This window comes from Epinephelus moara, chromosome 2 (genome assembly GCF_006386435.1).
Source record: "Epinephelus moara isolate mb chromosome 2, YSFRI_EMoa_1.0, whole genome shotgun sequence".
Taxonomy (NCBI): Eukaryota; Metazoa; Chordata; class Actinopteri; order Perciformes; family Serranidae; genus Epinephelus; species Epinephelus moara.
The window spans coordinates 4,440,469-4,456,324 of NC_065507.1; the positions used below are offsets into that span (position 1 = coordinate 4,440,469).

General features: G+C 44.3%; 1 protein-coding gene across 2 annotated transcripts in view; it reads right to left on the reverse strand.

Moving 5' to 3' along the window:
- Positions 1-1,033: 1,033 nt before the first annotated feature.
- The window catches only part of LOC126404094 (large neutral amino acids transporter small subunit 4-like), a 38,159-nt gene continuing 23,336 nt past the window's right edge, over positions 1,034-15,856 (reverse strand). Inside the window, exons 5-14 of one of the 2 annotated variants that reach the window (XM_050067090.1) lie at positions 15,159-15,251; positions 14,833-14,966; positions 14,165-14,376; positions 9,154-9,297; positions 8,862-8,879; positions 8,547-8,673; positions 8,324-8,456; positions 7,878-7,951; positions 6,511-6,634; positions 1,034-6,410 (exon numbers count right to left, since the gene is read on the reverse strand). In XM_050067090.1, coding sequence (XP_049923047.1) covers positions 6,249-6,410; positions 6,511-6,634; positions 7,878-7,951; positions 8,324-8,456; positions 8,547-8,673; positions 8,862-8,879; positions 9,154-9,297; positions 14,165-14,376; positions 14,833-14,966; positions 15,159-15,251 — 1,221 coding nt within the window. In that variant the 3' untranslated portion in view covers positions 1,034-6,248. The remainder of the gene's footprint in view (positions 6,411-6,510; positions 6,635-7,877; positions 7,952-8,323; positions 8,457-8,546; positions 8,674-8,861; positions 8,880-9,153; positions 9,298-14,164; positions 14,377-14,832; positions 14,967-15,158; positions 15,252-15,856) is intronic. The other variant, XM_050067097.1, reaches the window with a different exon arrangement.

A 15,856-nucleotide genomic window follows, 5' to 3' on the forward strand; every position in this document is an offset into this window, starting at 1 on the left:
GATCGCTGTGGCTCCCCCTGTGGACCAATGTTGGTGTTTTCTAATTTTTGGTATGACTAAGTCATGGTATGGTATGCTGCTGCAACAAGGGCTAGCTGCACCTTTCCCATGTGAACTACCAGTGCGCCCCACTTTTAAGTCAATACAACATATAAACACTTTAACTATCTGCCTTTCATCGTGCTACCTCAACTACTAATGTACAGTTTTAGCCCTCTAACTATCCCACTATTGGCAATGGTACTACTGTACTTTCAATAAAGCAATCATACTATCAAATTCACAAAAGCTCTGTCTGAATACATTGCTCTTCTTAATGGCTTCAGTTGACTATTTAATCTGCAATTTCCTATGACCTGTATCCCAAACACACACCATGTGAAACTGTATGTGGGCAACTGTGCACTCAGTGGGTATGGACTAGTTAGTTATTAGATTTTTAAAACTTCACCTTTGATGTTTGAAAGTTAAAGCCTGGGTTTTTCACTCTTGTCATGCTGCTGGTTAGTTCGTGCAAACAGTTAATTTTTGGCCAAATTTTAAATGAGACATTAAATAAATCATTTGATTTTGATGAAATATCACTGTATAAAAATCAGTTTTGTTGTGTTTTTTTCTGACGGAAGCGTTCATTGCACACGATGTGTCAAAGGACCACCAGAATTTTGAAAATCCAAGGGTGATTTCTGTTCTTTCAGTGTCTGGCTGTGATAAATGATGTCATTTTGCGAAATTATTTGACGTGCCTTCCCGATTTTTACCCCACCCCCTATAAATAACCATCAATCCCTAATGAGTTTTCATAAAGTATATGGTAACGAAACAAACAAACAGCTACCTAACAAAAACATTTCCTGCTAAGTAGTGTAAAGAAGCAGAGGGAAATAATACTTTACTACACTTTTAATAACCCACGTGATGTGAGAAGCAGCTGCCCCCATTAAAAACATTTGTACATCCCTGCTCTACAACATCCCAGAGACAGACACCTGCACATTGATCATTTCTGCCGTAAGAAAAAAGAGACACATCTGTACAAATGATTGTGTTTATTTTGTTTCATATATTGATCTGTCTTTTTTTTTTCTTTCAGCTGAAACAACGTGACTCGAAATGTCAATGACAATGGCTATACTGTGGTACAAGACAAAGGAAACCAAATATACAATATAAGACCATGAAAATACACAATCGTAAACATCAGAGGAAAAAAAACAAGCTTAATAAAAGACAGTAAAACTTAACTGGAGCATGTTGGGTAGAAACAATACACATGCCAGGGAGGGGAACAAGGTGTGGAGCTAAAATTATTCCCATTTCCTATCATCACATAAAACCATAAAAACACCCGTGAGCATGAGCTGACGCTAGGATTCATCTTCAGAGGACACACAGTTAATCAATATATCGATCAATAAACCAAACTACTGCTGAACTCCTATGAAGCGAAGGTAAGACAGGGAGGGTGATGGCGTTAAGGACGGGGAGGTGTTTAAGGTACGGCAGTGAAGGAAAGTGCTGATTGGTTTTTATGGAATGAAGAGTTCACCCGGTCACTCACCGCTCACAGGCCCACACTCAGATATCACATGATGTCACACGTGACTTCAACTCACAGAAAACAGTCTGTAATGAGCCACGTTATGCAGCAGAGTGAGTTCACAGTGGGCTACCAGGCGAATTAAAAATCAGTGTCCTTCATCACCCACATTCATGGTGCTGGAGTAAAGTACTGCCTCAGAGTGTGTCTGTACCTGTGTGTCGTCTTTACAGCACGTAAAGACAGAGTGTTAGTGACAGGACACACCAGCACGCTACGAGGTACACTCTGTGGAGTACAATTATTAACGTGTTTAATAAGAATGGCAAATGTGAACAAGGTTCTGTGAAGTGAAAACAAAAAGGTACACTTGTACTTAAAGGTCCAGTGTGTCGGATTTAGGGGGACATGTTGGCAGCAATTGAATATAAAATAATAAGTATGTTTGTTTAGTGTTTCATTACGTGAAAATAAGAACTGTTTTCTTTTTGTTACCTTAGAATGAGCTGTTTATATCTACATAGGGAGCGGGTCCTTATCCATGGAGGTCGCCATGTTGCACCGCCATGTTTCTACAGTAGCCCAGAAGGGACAAACCAAACACTGACTCCGCATAGGGCAATTCCTGTTTTTGCGTAGGCCACCGTAGTTAGCGCCAGAGTTACACTTATTTGCAACTTGAAACTCCTTCATTCAGTGTCTCTAGCCGTTTAAATCACCTGAGGTCTCATTTATAAAACAATACGTAGGATCCACACTAAAAATGTTCGTACAGACAGAAGCCAAAAATGGCGTGCGCCAACAAGTATTTCCACAATGAGGCTTCCACCTCACCATCTGCATCGCCAATTTCGCGTCTCCAAAATGTCCGTAAGCATGGGTCAAAGTTTCTCCCATCAAGTTTTTATCTTGGAGGTTTAAAAACTTCGTAATGATGACTCTTGGTGCGGATGTTCGACTGGATTGCGCACAGCTGGGTAGCTTCGATTTTGGTGGCGAAGTCACTTCGCATCAAGTCAAGTTTTTGCATAACATCCACCTTTAAAATATCTTCGTCACCTGCCTTATCAAGGTGTCAGGTCGGGCTAGTTCCTGGTGAGCTAGTGCTAGCATGGCTACTAGTATCCACCTTGTCGTCCTTCTCAACAGAGTCCATTCTAAACTTGATATTTGTTTTTTTCGACCGCATGATACAAGTTTTGTCTCCTACAAAAAATATTACTAAACTGAAAATTCAATCACCAAGAGCTCATCCAAATTGCGTGTGCCTAGGTTAGCGTCATAACCACGCCCCGCAAGTCTGTCTTTATAGATCGCAAATTTTCTGTTCGAGGTGACGTACGCCTCTTTCAGGCCTCGTTTTGTGCGTACACAGTGTTTATAAATGATTGTTTAAGAGAGGAAGAGACCTCTGCGATAATTTAGCTCAAGGTAAAAAGTTACTGAACATCCAGTGCTTACTTTATCGGAGAAAAAAGGTGAGCATACATTAGTTGGTGCAAGGCTAGCATCGGAACTTCGTCGGACATACACTGATTTGCAACGTGAAACTTCTTTATTTTGTGTTTTCATCGGTTTAAGTCACCTGGTCTGTTTGTTTTGGAGAAGAAGAGACCTCTGTGGATAATTCAGCTCCTGGTAAAAACTTCCCAAACAATGAACACTGAAGGAATTCTAACCAGGAGAAGTTTTAGCTGGTTGAAATCTGCGATTCTCCGCTAGACGCCACCTAATCCCCCTAAATCTTACACACTTCACCTTTAAAGATCTGTGACACTACATTTACCTTTGTACATTTCTGTTGTTGAAATGTACAAACATAAGTCACATCGTCGTATCTCTCAGGAACAAAACTGGTGTTTAGAAACAACATGTGGAACATTTGAGTGTGTGAGAATTTCCTCCACTTATTAAGGAATAATAGTGCAAAAACAATCAGCGTCTGTGTGTGGCTTGTTTCTACAACATGCACAATAAAGACTGACAACTGACAAAAATCTGGGATACCTAACAGAGTCTGCTGCCACTGAACCCAGACCTGGGTAAGCGATGGAAAATGGATGGATTGAGATTTGTTAAGTACACAAGTTTTGCACTTTGGAGACACAACAATGGTCACAGAAATTCAACAGAGTTCCTTAGAAAATAATAAGGAAATGTAAAAGAATGTAATGAACCCCTGCGTACGGTCTGTGGAGGTTTACTGAAAATGTTTGGTGCTGGACTTTGGTGTCTGGCGAGGATCTATGAATACAAAGTGGTTAAAGAGTGCTGGTATTGTGTGAGGATTCATTACTTTCTTCTGCAAATGTACAAATGTGAATGCAAACACTTTTTTCTTTACAAAAGCTTCGTCACATCTGTCGTCTAACTAAACATGATTAAATAACTCCGAACAATTCTCTTTGCTCATGCAGTTTAATAAGGATCTGTCTAACATGTGATTGGTCCCGAGCTGAGAGACGAGACTCTGCCGCACCATGCGTGCACATCAAGGCCATACGATGAACATGTGAAGCTATAGTTTTTAATCTGAGTATAAAAAAATAACAGCATCTCTCCGTTCCCATGTTCTGAATTTAAAAAATCTACATCTGAAGCTCTGAGTTTACATTCTCTGCATCATGCACCGCGAGCAAGCAGCCATGCACTGCGTGTACGAGACAGTGTGGGCGGGGCCATTTCAGAAATACACGACTGAGGTCCATGTCTAAGGGGGTCTAAAGTGCATCATGTGCCATTCGTTTCTCAGTCACTCTCTGGGAGCGACTCGTGGCAGCAGAGGCTCGTCTCTCAGCTCGGTCACCTGTCGTCAGTAAACATTTCATTGTGTGTTTGCGGACGGATGGGTGGATGAAAGTGAAAGATGGTTGGATAGATGGAGGGAGAGAGGGACTGGGTGCGCCACATCCTGCCTGGATCCACCCCGCCCATCTTCTGTACACATAGAGAGGCACTGTGAGGGTCATGGCTGTCTTTGGAAGTGCCTCTGTGAGTTACTGCCAGGCAGGAAATATCTGAGGAGACTCTCTGTATGGCATCTGAAGACAGCAGGTTGACTCAAACAGATATCTTTATCTCCCTGTATCGTGCTCTACACACTCTGTGCTCCTCCTCTGGACTTCACAGAGACTCCTTATTGTGTGTGTTGAGTCTGTGTTGAGTGTGTGTTCATCAGCCTGCTACCTTCAACAAATCTCCCTTTGTGTTTGTAAGAGGTGATTCAAGTTTCCCAGAGCTGCTGCTGCTGCTGCTGCTGCGGCTGCACTTTGTGTTACGGTGCAGAATTACCACAAAACTGATAAGAAGCCAAAAGCAAAGCGGCCACGTGAAGCGGCGACCTGACTGATTCTTTGGAATCCACTGTGTCATCGGTTACAGAAAAAGCTCTCGTGAGGAATTTGACGGCAATCTGTTGCCTTTGTGGTAAAACGACCTGGACTGCCTCTTAAAGCAAAACATTTTGTGATTCAGCTAGCACCTTATGATGAAGAAATACAGTTCAGAAGATGACACGTCTGCCTCTGTGTGTGTGTGTGTGTGTGTGTGTGTGTGTGTGTGTGTGTGTGTGTGTTGCCCAGCACGTCCCAGAAGCACTTATTGCTGCAACGAATCAAGACTCCAAATTCATGAGTGTGTAGCGAGCGGAATAGATTTAACATCAGCGATCATATTGCAAGGAAATACATTTAAAATAAAAGGTTACATATTTCATACATAAAAGTAATATGAGCTAAAATAAAAAAAATAAAAACACACATGGCATGTTGAGGATGACTTCCTGCACTGGTGACTGAGTGAAACTGTAATATGGGACCAGCACAGTCTCTGGCGTCATGCAGGATCTAACCCCCAGACACACTGCGTTACGTGACACACACACGCAGAGACGCTGCAGTGGTTTCTTGACTAACTCATGTGTGCATCATGCCATGGTTTCAATCTGAGCTGCTACCAATACTGCTGTCTGTGGATTCAGTTAATGCCCTCGAGCACGAGAGGAAGCAGAGATGCCACGACCAAGTGTGTGTGTGTGTGTGTGTGTGTGTTTCTCTCCCAAAAGACATTTAAGCCCAGACGCCAAGCAGCCCTGTTAGACACGGGCTTGTGCTGTGTGACAGAGATGACATGAACCGCATCTCTGACAAACCTGGACCAATCGGACAGCAAAGGTCGTCATGGTTACGGCTGTTTGTGTTCTTAAGGTCACAGTCAGTTTCTGTGAAGTGGCTTTAAAAGCACAATGTCACTGAGATTTTTTTTTTTTTTTAACATCTGTTTCCTCTTGTGGCTTTCCATTGGCTGGCATCTTCTTCTTCTGTGTTTTTTTTTTTGTTTTTTTTTACGTTGGACTGGCAGAGGGTGAAACCAGTCGACCAATCAGTGATGGATATGAGAGGGTGTGCAGAGGAGTCACTCAGGGAGACGTAAAAAGTCCATCATTGCTTCTTTCTCCCGTTAGTCTCCTCAGCTGCAGTCAAAGAAGTGGGAGGTGTGTGTGTGTGTGTGTGTGTGTGTGTGTGTCAGGTCTCTCACAGTGTCTATCATCAGAGAGGGTGAGACAGGGTGTCACAGTGGTGTACAGTATGAAATATCCTAAGTCGTCTGAATGCAGACGAGCTGAGAGGTGCCCTCCGCCATCACCCCTCACCTCTCCTCAGTCTGTCCTCGTCAGGTTTATTAAAGGATCGTCCTTCTTCTTCATGGTCTAGACGTAGGCCTCGGGCTTGCTGTCTTCGTTGATCTTGACGTAGATCTTGGGATCCTCGTCGCGCTCGTCCCTGAGGCGCTGGAGGTGGCGGCTGTGGCACAGCAGGTACATGGGGAGGCAGAATCCCAGCATGCTCAGCGCCAGCAGGCCCACGTTCACCTGAAGACGACATCAGGGTCAGACAAAAATCTAAATACTCCCCACAGTGCTCGCTCCATTACTCGTGTAAGCTAACGTCCATATGTGTGTGTCGTCTTACCCAGAGAGGGTCTCCCTCCAGCGGCCCCACCATGGCCATGAAGAGAGGCTGCTGCAGCAGGGCGAACAGAGCGCTGATCAGAGACTGCATGCCTGTCAGGCTGCCAAACTGAGAGGACGGGTACCTGCAAGGGACAAACAGGTTTCATAACTAACCTGAGGTGGTATTTGAGTTTTAAACATCAGCTCCGTGGTGATGTGGTTCAGTTATATGGCCAAAAGCATGTGGACACTATTGACATACTTTTTGTAAACTGTTTTTCAGGGTTCAGACCAAGGCGAAAAATCTCAATATTACAGAACATAATGACTTTTTTAGCCAATAATGTGCTTACAACTTTGTGGCAGCAGTTTAGGGGAGGTATGCTAACACGCTCATAAATGACCATTTCTTTAGACGCTATCTGTGTTAGCGATCCAGCTAATTAATTTAGTCATTTGGCAAAATTCTGCCATAGATTACTGTAAAACTTAAAATAATAGCCCAGGGTATTATTTGTTTAAATCACTAAAATCAACAGGCCCATATTTGGGACAGGCCTTTAATTCCTTTCACACAAAACTGCTGTTCAGGATCAGGAAATACTCTGGAGAAGGTCCATCTTTGGTGCAGCTCGGCCTGGCGTGGCACGTCTAAACTGATAATGGAAACGCAAATCAGCTCGGGTATAGCTTGACTCAGCGTGGCTAAAAGTGACAATGGAAAAGGCCCACAAGGTTGACGGGGGGGATCAGACTAGCAGGCATCTTATCCTGCTGCACTGAAATCACACAGCCAGTAATGTTTAATATTTATTCTAACATTGTGTGTAATAACTTTTTCATTTATTTATTTTATGTTCACGGCACATGTTGGTCCTGCTTGTGTGTGTGTGTCTGTGTGTGTGCGTAGAGTATGAATAAATGATATCTAATCTCCTCCTTTATTATTTATTTATTGCTTTTATAATAGGCTCCATTTGTATTTATTTACAATGACAATGAAAAGGAATTGAATTTAATTTCAAATCACTGAACGGTCTGAGACCTGAACATAATCCGCTAGTCATTTCTTGAAACCTGCTTATATTCAAAGGCATTCTCTTATTTTTTTAAATAATTTTATTCATTCTATTTTGTTTAATTTTACTTATTTTACTCTGTCATATTTAACTTTCAAACTATTTTTAAATATTTTTTATCAGTCTGCCATTTTTTAATTTGTAAAACACTTTGTTTTAAATAAGTTCATTATTATTATTATTATTATTATTATTATTATAATGTTTGTGTGTCTACATACTTTTGGCCATGTTGTGTAGTTAGTAAATGGTATATCTCATGGTATAAGGGGACCACACAGTATCTTTTCAACATGTTGACACTTACACAGCAGCGTAGAGGCCTCCGACGGCCGAGTGGATGAAGCCTCTGACGATGGTGTGCAGGATGAAGGACAGAATCTGAGGAGGAGGAGGAGAAAAGTGAAGAAACATTATTTTTAATTAAGTACTTGTTGAGGTCACAGCCGGCTCGTCCTCGCTGAGAAACTTTTCATGTTTGACAAATGAGACTCAGCCTGAGTAAAAACATGCAGTGACTGTTTTGTCCAGTAGGTGTCAGTGAAGCACTTTGTGATGTCAGGAGCTGCATTGCCATTTGAGGTTTTCCTGTTTGAACATCGTGTTCGTCTCTTCATCTCTTTCTTTCTCTGCAGTGTTGCAGACCCAGAGGCGTGAGACTGGAGAGCTTTTTAACCCCCAGGCTCCAGCTACACATGTGCATCACTTTAAAGCTTTAAAGAATTCATACAGTTCGTGTGTGTGTTTGTGTACCTGAAGCGGCAGGCTGGGGACGATGCAGGTGACTCCAAAGCCAACCAGGAGCAGGTTGGTGAAGATGAAGGCTCTGGTGGCGTTGACGATCTTCTGGATCTGTTTGCTGGGGCGACTTGGTTGACCAGGCTCCCTGAGAGAACAGAGAACAATAAAACAGAGTCAGGCTTTGATGCTTTTTCCTCTTCTTTTCCTCTGAGCGTGTTCATGTGTGCATCCTCACCTCTTGGCACACTTGTCATTCTCGTCCTCGCAGTCTTTGAGCCTCCAGTCCATGACGTAGCCGATCACAGGAGAGGTGACCAGACACAGAAGCTGGAGCACGCCAAAGATGGACGTGTAGACGCTCACTGAGAGAGAAACGACAGTGCGAACAGTCATTTTTGTGTTTTTATATGCTGAAGTTCATCACGTGAAATGAGTTTGGAGGGCGATGCACGTCGACACAAGCAAACACAAGGTGGACAGACAGCGAAGGGGAATGGCGGAGGAGTGTAGGTGGTTAGATCTTTGTTAAGTTAAGCCTGAAGTCTCTTACCCACGTGCATCTTTTCCACTGCAACAGCAGCAAGAAGCCAGCATGACGAGGAAAGAGAAACAAACGCAAAAAGGAAAGACGGAGCTGAGTTAAGACCAAGCGGAGAGCAGCTGAGAGATGATTGTTAGGTGTCAGAGCGCAGCAGAGAGCAAACATACAGAAGAACATCCACTGCGACACAGTTGACTGAATATCTGTGGTCAGACGGGAAAGATAAATACAACCACTCCCTGAACACCACCTGTGTTTGCACCTACAGTTTAATCCACAACATGCTAGCAACAACACACACCTGTGCCGAGGTTTCCGTCCGTCAGGGACTCCAGGATGGTGTTCATGGCGCCCATGTAGAAGATGAGACGCAGCTGGGTCACACACATGGTGATGAGGCTCAGCAGGAAGATGGGACTGAAGATACTCTTCATGAAGGACGGAGCTGCAGGGGAAATGAAAGACGTCATTACAGTCAGGGTTTGATCGAATCAGTCGGTTTCTTATCACATACAAGTTACTGGCTGCAGTCCGTTTGTTCACATTTCACAGGACCGAGATTCTTTATTTATTTTCTAGGTTAAACATTGAGTCGCCTACTTCAGATCAAATGCTGCTTCAGAGGATTTTCCACCCTGAGCAGAACACAGCTCTCTGAAGATGAACGAACACTTACTGCGGTCATGTTTAAAGACACTGAACACTGTGCAAAATATTGTCGATCAGCAGCTTCAGTACGAAACAATCAATCGATACGGCTCTGCCAAAACATTTGTAAGGCAGTGGATAAACTTCATTTGCCTCCTCAGTAGTTTCCACTTGTGTCTGGTGAGGTGATGCCAACATTTCTGCACAGGAGTGGAAACGTATGGAAACATGCGTATGTGACGACAGCGAGCAGGAAACGACTGAATGTGGAAAAACTGAGACACTTATTTTTCTTTAGACGTCTCAGGCTGTTTGTCATCTGTTCTGTAAATGCATGTTTTCAGAATGTGTTTGTACTTCTTGTCGTGCGGTGGTTTTACTGGTCTGCATGGGGTGCAGATTTCAGGCGGGATGCAGAGGACATGTCTGCTTTAATATTTAGAACAAGTGCATTTGTCTCCCCTGATAAAACATGAAAAAGGCACAGGACTGTTAGATTAAAGGCACGGCTCCCACACATAATCGTGGACAAAATATCAAAGCTCTCCCAGGACCTTTTAAGGACCCATAATAAAAGTTTCATTTTACTGTGTCTGCTGCACTTGCCGGCCTGGTTACAGCACTTTTCTCCACACACACACACACACATGCAGGAGAGTCTCACTTCCCATAACAAACACCACCACACTACGTCACATATACGTAACGTCTAAAAGCAGAAGGCTTGGTCGCTATAAGTCATGGAGAATGAAAACTGTGCAAGTTTTCCATTTGTATCAAGCATCAGATAAGTTGAGTTAATTTGCCTTACTTGACATTGCACGTCCTTCGATGTGACTGTTGCACATCACAGTGTCGATGCTGAAACGATATACTGTACAGCCCTAAGCTGACGCATATCAGAGCTACGTTATGTCAACGACTAACTTACATGAAAGGTACATGGAAGATTACTGTGACTACTAATTTTACTACAAACTACAAAATTCCATGAGATTTCCAAAATGTTCAATGATTTTTGCAGGCCTGGAAAATAAGACTGTGACACTTTTCCAGGTCTTCCATGACTATGGGAACCCTGTAAAGACATTTACACCATAAACTGATGCAGGAAAGGCACAAATTGGTGCATAAAACTTCACCAGGATGCAGGAAATTACATGTTGGAGATGGAGAACCCCCAAATCCCCTAATTCAGTGGTTCCAAACTGGTGGGTCGCAGTCCATTCTAAATGGACCGCAAGTGACTCACAATCGTGTCATGTGAGTGAGAGTGAGTGACTAACAGACAGCTACTTGACAGAGACTGATGACATGGCCAAACACATGTATGATGCTGAACGTATTCAACTGTGGGACCTTGAACTGATGACTGAGGAGAAATCTCGACCCAGTGGCTGGACCAGTTGGGAACCACTGCCCTATTTCATATGATTGTCACCCAGTGTTGAAACGCAACCTACGCCCCTGCTGGTCCAGCTCACATGAGATCAAACTGGGCTGTATGTGGCCCGTGAACTAAAATGAGTTTGACACCTCTGACCTAAACCTCCATGTTCATATGTAACAGGATCAGTTATACAGCAGCAATGTGTGTGACAATATGTGGAACGTTTTGTACCCCACCTATAAAGAGGCGTCTCCTGCCTTACCTCTCCCCTTTTGCTGTGTCACTTAATTTATGTCGAGTTTATATGGTTGTGTTTGACGGAGGGTTTTGTTTTCGCCATTTGCTGTCAGGAATAAACGGAGATCACCTCTGAAGATATCCACGATCCGGTCCTCTTTATATCAACACAACGCAGACATCACTAGAGTCCAGCGGTTACACATACCCAAGATTCTCTGTCTCTTTTCGCCTTCCAAACACACTATGGAAAACTACCCCACTTCACTTCCTACCCAGGGTAAACCTCCTGCTAAGGTGGGAGAGGAGGTTGTCATCTAAATATTCCCGCTGGTCCCCGGGTGCCACGGTAACACGTCTCGCCCTGCAGGAGAAGCAGAGCGGCCGGGGGACTGAGAGAAAGGTGGGTTCTGGGAAAAGGTTGATCATTAATCAAAGTTGTGAATCTAAATGGAGATTGGACACAAGTGCCCATATGGTGACGCGATGGACAAACCAATTAATTGTTGGTGCACAGATGGAGCAGATGGGTTTATTACCCAGAACAACAGGTATCCATGCGAGGCTTAATTAAGGGAATTGTTTGGTAACGGGTCACGCTTTTTAGAGGCATTTTTACACACGCTGCATTTTTTACTTCCACACCCGCGCTGTGTTTCTGCCTCTGATCAAAGAGTCCACAGCTGGACTGGGGACCACGTGAGGCTGTGCTTATGAAATCTACATGTGGTTTAGCTTTTACAATATGCTCTTAGAGGGAGTGTGAATGTCTCTTCATGACAATCTATCCAATAGTTGTCATGACATTTACTCAAAACTACAAACATCAGCTTCATGGTGGCGGCAGGGGAAGCCAACAGCTGTTAAGTGTGACGTGGTCGGACACTCCTGCGCTGATCATTACGTATTTCATTTTGAAATTGAAGCAATCTATTATAGAAACAGACTTTGCTTATCTTCAGCGCTGCCTAAATATGTAGTTTACATACCGAACTGGAACACTGTGGCCACGCTGAGTGTTTCAGCACAGCCACATGATTTGTTTTTGTTACTGCTGATAGAAATAAAACAATAATATGTATTAAAATTCAAATCAGGCCTTTGAGCTCTCGGGAGACAGGAGGAAAAGAAACAATGCCTAATGAGTAAATATTCTGCAACCTGCACAGCTGCTGCCAAATTAGAGAGGAATGAGAGGGGGCCGGTGTGTAATATGGGCCCCTTTAAAGCTCCTGACAGACAGAACATGTCCAGCTGTTATGAAACCAACCATGTGCGTCCTGATTGCACTCCAAACACACACACACTCACGGACACACACTTGGTGATGCTCGGCCCTCAAATCACAACAATGCCTCTCTGGCTCCCTGCCCGCACACCACACACCTGCTGAGCGGCTTTTCTAAGAACGGGGTCCGAACCAATTCCACGGTCCGTTTGCTACCAAAGAGACCGAGAGGGGAGCGACCAGGACCCCCCCACTGGGAGACCCTGACCCCGGTGTAGAGGAGCAGGGGAGGCATGGAGGTGTCGGGGTAAAGGAGGTTAGCTTAGTGTGGATGTGGGGCGGAGGTAAAGGGGCATTTAAGGTACATTAGGGATGTCAGGGTGTTTGTGCCTAATTGCTGTGTACAGATGTAGGTCAGGCCTTTCAGAGCTGAGAGGTGACGCTGCTGATATGAAGTGTATTGTATTTTCATTGTTCATGCATTTATTGTTCAACTTATGGTTGTTGAAATGAGTCACTCTGAGCAAGATGTAATTAAAGAGTCTCTGCACCAAATTCAGAGCGTATGAGATGAGGTGTCCTAACTAACAGCCAGTGACGGAGTGGTGCAGTTTTGAGCTGAACTTTCATGTTTCTATTTATTCTCATCGCTCACTTTTAAAGGGCCGTAATGGACGAAGGACAGCTGATTTATGAAGTTGAATTGAGGAATTATCTCTACGATAGCTTCGTATTTTACTACGAAAACCTACATAAGGTGGCATCTTCCTGGAGTGAAAACGCCAACCAGTTTGAAAACTTTGTGACTTCATTTTCCACTCAGGACACCATTACTCCACTAGATCTTTACTAGGGCGGCCACTTCATCAGTCGGAGATCCCTCAGTGGACTGAGATTGCTTCAAGTTGATCGATCACGTTTTGGTCCCCAGATTTTGCTACAGAGTGAGTGCTCTTGACTTTCATGCTACTCTGTGGTACAGACAGCTGCAGATGTGACGAGGAGCAACTTTCCATAGTAAGGCTCTGAGACATCATGATCTTCTCTCTTCTGCTTGGAAGTGAATTTACAGCTCACAGATACTTAATATGAATATCTAGTGTCCGCAAAAAATGTTGTTGTACATTTCTGATCCGTCGTTAGCGCTGTTAGCTTGTTTACTATATTACATGAATGCCAACTGTCCCACTGAGCCCCGTTAAAACTTGTCGCAAATTCATATTAAACGGTCAAATCTGATTCAACTGATAAAAATTTGGGGTCGGGAGTCAGGAGTCAGGAGTCAGGTGCGGCCCTGATCTTTACTGCTGTATTATTGCTCTGAATGTTGCATACATAACCTTTAAATACTAACAAATTAAGTTAAAGAAGCTGTGTCAACTTGATTTGATTTGAAGCCTGTTCCATATGGCCAACCTCGGATTGTGACTCATATTCATACAAAAATGTACGTAAAAGTGAAAAGTAAAAGCTTAACGACTTTGCTCTGATTAGAGAATGTTATAAAGTGTTTGTAGGACTATGGGCTGGACGTCTGTCTGGAAAAGCCTTTGTCCATCACGGCGCTTTCAGACAATCTGGCAAACAAAGCTGCCCTCCTGCCCGGTTCATTCACAACCAGCAGACTGACTCCTGAGATGCTCGGATGAATATTCATAAGTTGGCAAAGGCAACACAACAAATAGTGGGACTGCCTTCGCTCAGGACGGGACCATCTGAGCACGAGGAGCACTTTTTTCCTCTCTCTACCACCTTATAGATTCCTAACATGTCAGAACTTCTCAGTTTGACATTTTCTCCCAGACTTACTTGCTTCCTTCTCCTTGCACTTCACCTCCAGGTCCACAGTGGACAGACACAGCTTGTTGGCCTCCTGTGCAGCCAAGTCTCTAGCCGCTGGCTGCTGCTGCTTTATGGAGTTGCCGACACTGAGACGGCGCCCCACTGTGGTCACCTGCCGGTAGAACTGCTTCCCTGTGATCTTGTGGTCAAAGCCCAGCCAGCTGAACTTGATCTTCACCCTGGAGGAGTGGCGGGAAGAGAGGAGAGGGTGAAAGGTGACTGCGAGCACAAAATACAGAGCAGGGGAACCTGCCAAATGAAAGGAGGAGTAGGGGGAGAAGGGAAGTACGAGAGAATGTCAGCAGAGGAAGAGAGGGAAAGGGAAACGACAGGAGGAAGCAAAGGATCCAGGTGATTGAGAGCAAAGCCGGCTGATCGTCTGGTTTTAAAGTCTTTCCTGTCTGTAGGGCTCACTTGGCCTTCGCTGCATTACACTGGAGTTTACTGTGTGTGAGTGTGTTTGTGTGTGTGCACTGTGGAGAATGCAGACCGTCTAGGCTCAGGCACTCTACAGCAAATATAACCTGAGGTCAGGTAGAAGCATTACTACGACTGCCTGACAGTGATAGCTGGAGGCTACAGAAAAGTCTATATGCCTTTGTGCATGAGAGAGTGAGTGTGTCTATCCGTCTTACGTGAAGTCCATGTCCTCCGGGCCGGGGAAGGGCTCCAGAGGCCAGTTGACGAAGCAGTTTAGGAAGACGAGGCAGGCGCAGGCGGCCCAAACCATCAGGATGGTGATGAAGGTGGCGCCCAGATCATAGATCACCTGCAGGCAGACAGACGCAAACAGACACATCATAATGGAGAATCAATATCCCATTCTGAGGGAGCAGCGTCACAGTCTCTGAGTTTGTGTTACAGCATCGCCTCTCAGGAGGAAACCTTCTACGATGGATGGAGTCGAATGAATGTTTTGGGGTGAATCAAGAATCTGGCGACAGCACAAGTCAAATGTTACCTTGATGCCGGGGAAAGTGACGGCGGAGGAGGCGTAGGAGCCGATCATCAGGGCGATGAAGGTCGACCTCAGGTCTCCGAACATGTTGGGGAGCTACGGAGAGAGCACAAACAACACATTAGTTTAGTAACTTAAACACACAACAAGTTCATATTAACACACAGAGAGAGCTGGTCCTTGTCTAGTGAGATCAGCATGTTCACCACCATGTTTCTACAGTAGCCCTGAACAGACGAACCCAGCACTGCTCTACATTGAGCCATTGGCGTCTTTGCTTCAGCCACCGAAGTTCGCAGCCCCTCTGTGTTGAGCAGCAGCTGAAAAACACTTATTTCTGATGTAAGACTTTATTCATCGTCGTGGTGAAGAGGGAGCTGAGCTAGAAGGCGAAGCTTTTGATTTACTGGTCCATCTACGCTCCACCCCTCACCTATGGTCATGACCTCTGGGTAGTGACCGAAACAATGAGGTTGCCGATACAAGTGGCCGAAATGAGTTTCCTCTGTGGGGTGTCTGGGCTCAGCCTTAGAGATAGCGTGAGGAGTAACACAGACTGGTCTCAGATTTCACTGTGGAAATAGAGTCCTTCAGTAATGAGAGCTAAAATCCAGAAATGAGTTGCATCTTTTCACTCGCAGTTCCCTCATCTTGAAGTCAACAGGTTTTTTAATGGGTTTTTAGTTAGTCATCCGAAACAA